General features: G+C 45.7%; 1 protein-coding gene across 3 annotated transcripts in view; it reads left to right on the top strand.

The window, feature by feature from the left end:
* The first annotated feature begins 14 nt into the window (after positions 1 to 14).
* Positions 15 to 1,772, top strand: part of TMEM241 (transmembrane protein 241) — a 61,058-nt gene continuing 59,300 nt past the window's right edge. For all 3 annotated transcript variants that reach the window (XM_035903022.1, XM_035903021.1, XM_035903023.1), the window contains exon 1: positions 15 to 105. In XM_035903022.1, the coding sequence (XP_035758915.1) occupies positions 21 to 105 (85 nt within the window). In that variant the 5' untranslated portion in view covers positions 15 to 20. The remainder of the gene's footprint in view (positions 106 to 1,772) is intronic.

Here is a 1,772-nt window from a genome sequence, read left to right as displayed (position 1 = left end):
CAGCGCCAGGTGCGAGGGCGATGGCAGCGGTCAGCGGCAGCCTGCCCGCGGGGGGGCCAGCCCCTGGGAGCTGTGCTGACAGAAGAACAAACAGGATGAGATTTGGTGGGTGACGTTTGCTTGTTTTCTAAGGAAGTAACCAAGGGAAGGGGGGGAAAAAAAAAAAAAGAGCAAACCAAACAAACCACAAGTGAAAGAAATTCATTTGATCCCCATCCCATAACACGCTGTAAATACAAAACTAAATACTTCGGATGTGACCTGACACCTGTTACACCTCAATTTTAGCTGTCACGCTTATGAGGAAAAGAGTGTTGTGGTTAGGATTCCCCGTTTGCAGGATGGGGGCAACTGGATGGTGTGTTGCTGCGATACATTCGCTGCCTGGTGCCTGCTCAAGCAGGTTCCCCAGCAGGAAGGAGGCGATGCCTGGAAACCTCCTCAGACCTGGCTGACCACCAGCCATCGGAGGTATCTGCAAACGTAGGCAACTGTCACTGCCGCTGTTGGCAACCAGGAAACCAGCCTGGTGAAGCAGGAGGAGTGGTAAGGGGCCGTACAGCCCCCGCGGCGTCTCCCAGCCTGCTCGGACCAAGCTCCCCATTAGGCACCCGGCAAAGCCCATGCTGCCAGGGCAGGCCCAGCAACCGCTGCTCTCGTCAACTCTTTGACACGCAAGAACCAGCTTTGTCAGCCAAAGTTCATCTAATTTGTTCTTAACAACCTGCTGTGACGTAAGATATTACAATCTCCCAAGACAATCTGTTCCAGCATTTGTTGCTGCAGAAAGTCCCCACCTAAAGGGCAGTTTGGAAGAGGGCAGGGACCCAGGTTGAAACGCCTGCCTCAGCCTGGGTCCCTGCCCTGACACGGGCGTGCGCCACAGAGACATCTGGTGATGTCATACCAGTGTGGTTCTTATCCTCTCTGCCCTTAGCCCTGGCAGAAAGATTAGTTCTTTGCCTTTGCGGCCGCCTTTTGGGTTCTAAAGATTGCTGCCATGCCCCCTTCAATCTTCTGTGGCTAAATTTATCACTTACCAATGAGCAGAATGTCAGAGCAACGTCCTGCTGCCTCAAGAAAATCATTACTCTAGCACAGCTGTACAAGCACTGATTAATGAAATGGGGTTTGGTTGTCTTTGATTCAAAAGACATTAACAATGATGTAATATTCCTACATCTTTTTATTCACTTTTTAATTTTCAGAAATAAGTCTTCTATATTAGTCTCTTAACTACTACCTGATTAGGCCTTGATCCCATGACCTCTTATATGAATGGATCAAGCTTTGAACTGAGTTATATTAAGAAAAAAATGTTCTGTAAAATGACATGTAAACAACATCATCTGCTGCACATTCCTAACAAAAATAGTTAAAAATCTAGACAGAGCAGAAACTTCCCTTCATAGTACTCAAAATAATTCCAAAGCTGTAGAGCAATTACTTAATATGTAATTCAAGCTAATTGTGATAAACATGCAGAAATTTATAGCTTCATTCTCCATCCCTCACTGTAAATGGCTTGCAAGAATTCACACCTGCCTCTGCATTTTGCTGTGGGAAGATCTATCGTCTTCACCTGAGTCTCCCACTTCAAAAAAGAAATACTGCAAGAAACACAGAGGGGTATCACTGTAATATTTTGCATGAAAATTATACTCCACTAAAATAAAAAGGCAAAAGTTTTCTTATCACATGCTTACATTAGTCTTTGTAGACACCAGTAAACTCTTCTTACTTTGTCGAAGCTTTACAGGCTGAACTTTTGG

The sequence above is a fragment of the Egretta garzetta genome, unplaced genomic scaffold (assembly GCF_000687185.1).
Source record: "Egretta garzetta isolate BGI_Z169 unplaced genomic scaffold, ASM68718v1 scaffold229, whole genome shotgun sequence".
NCBI lineage: Eukaryota > Metazoa > Chordata > Aves > Pelecaniformes > Ardeidae > Egretta > Egretta garzetta.
Note: the sequence above shows the minus strand (reverse complement) of the source record. Positions and strands in the feature narration are given on the sequence as shown.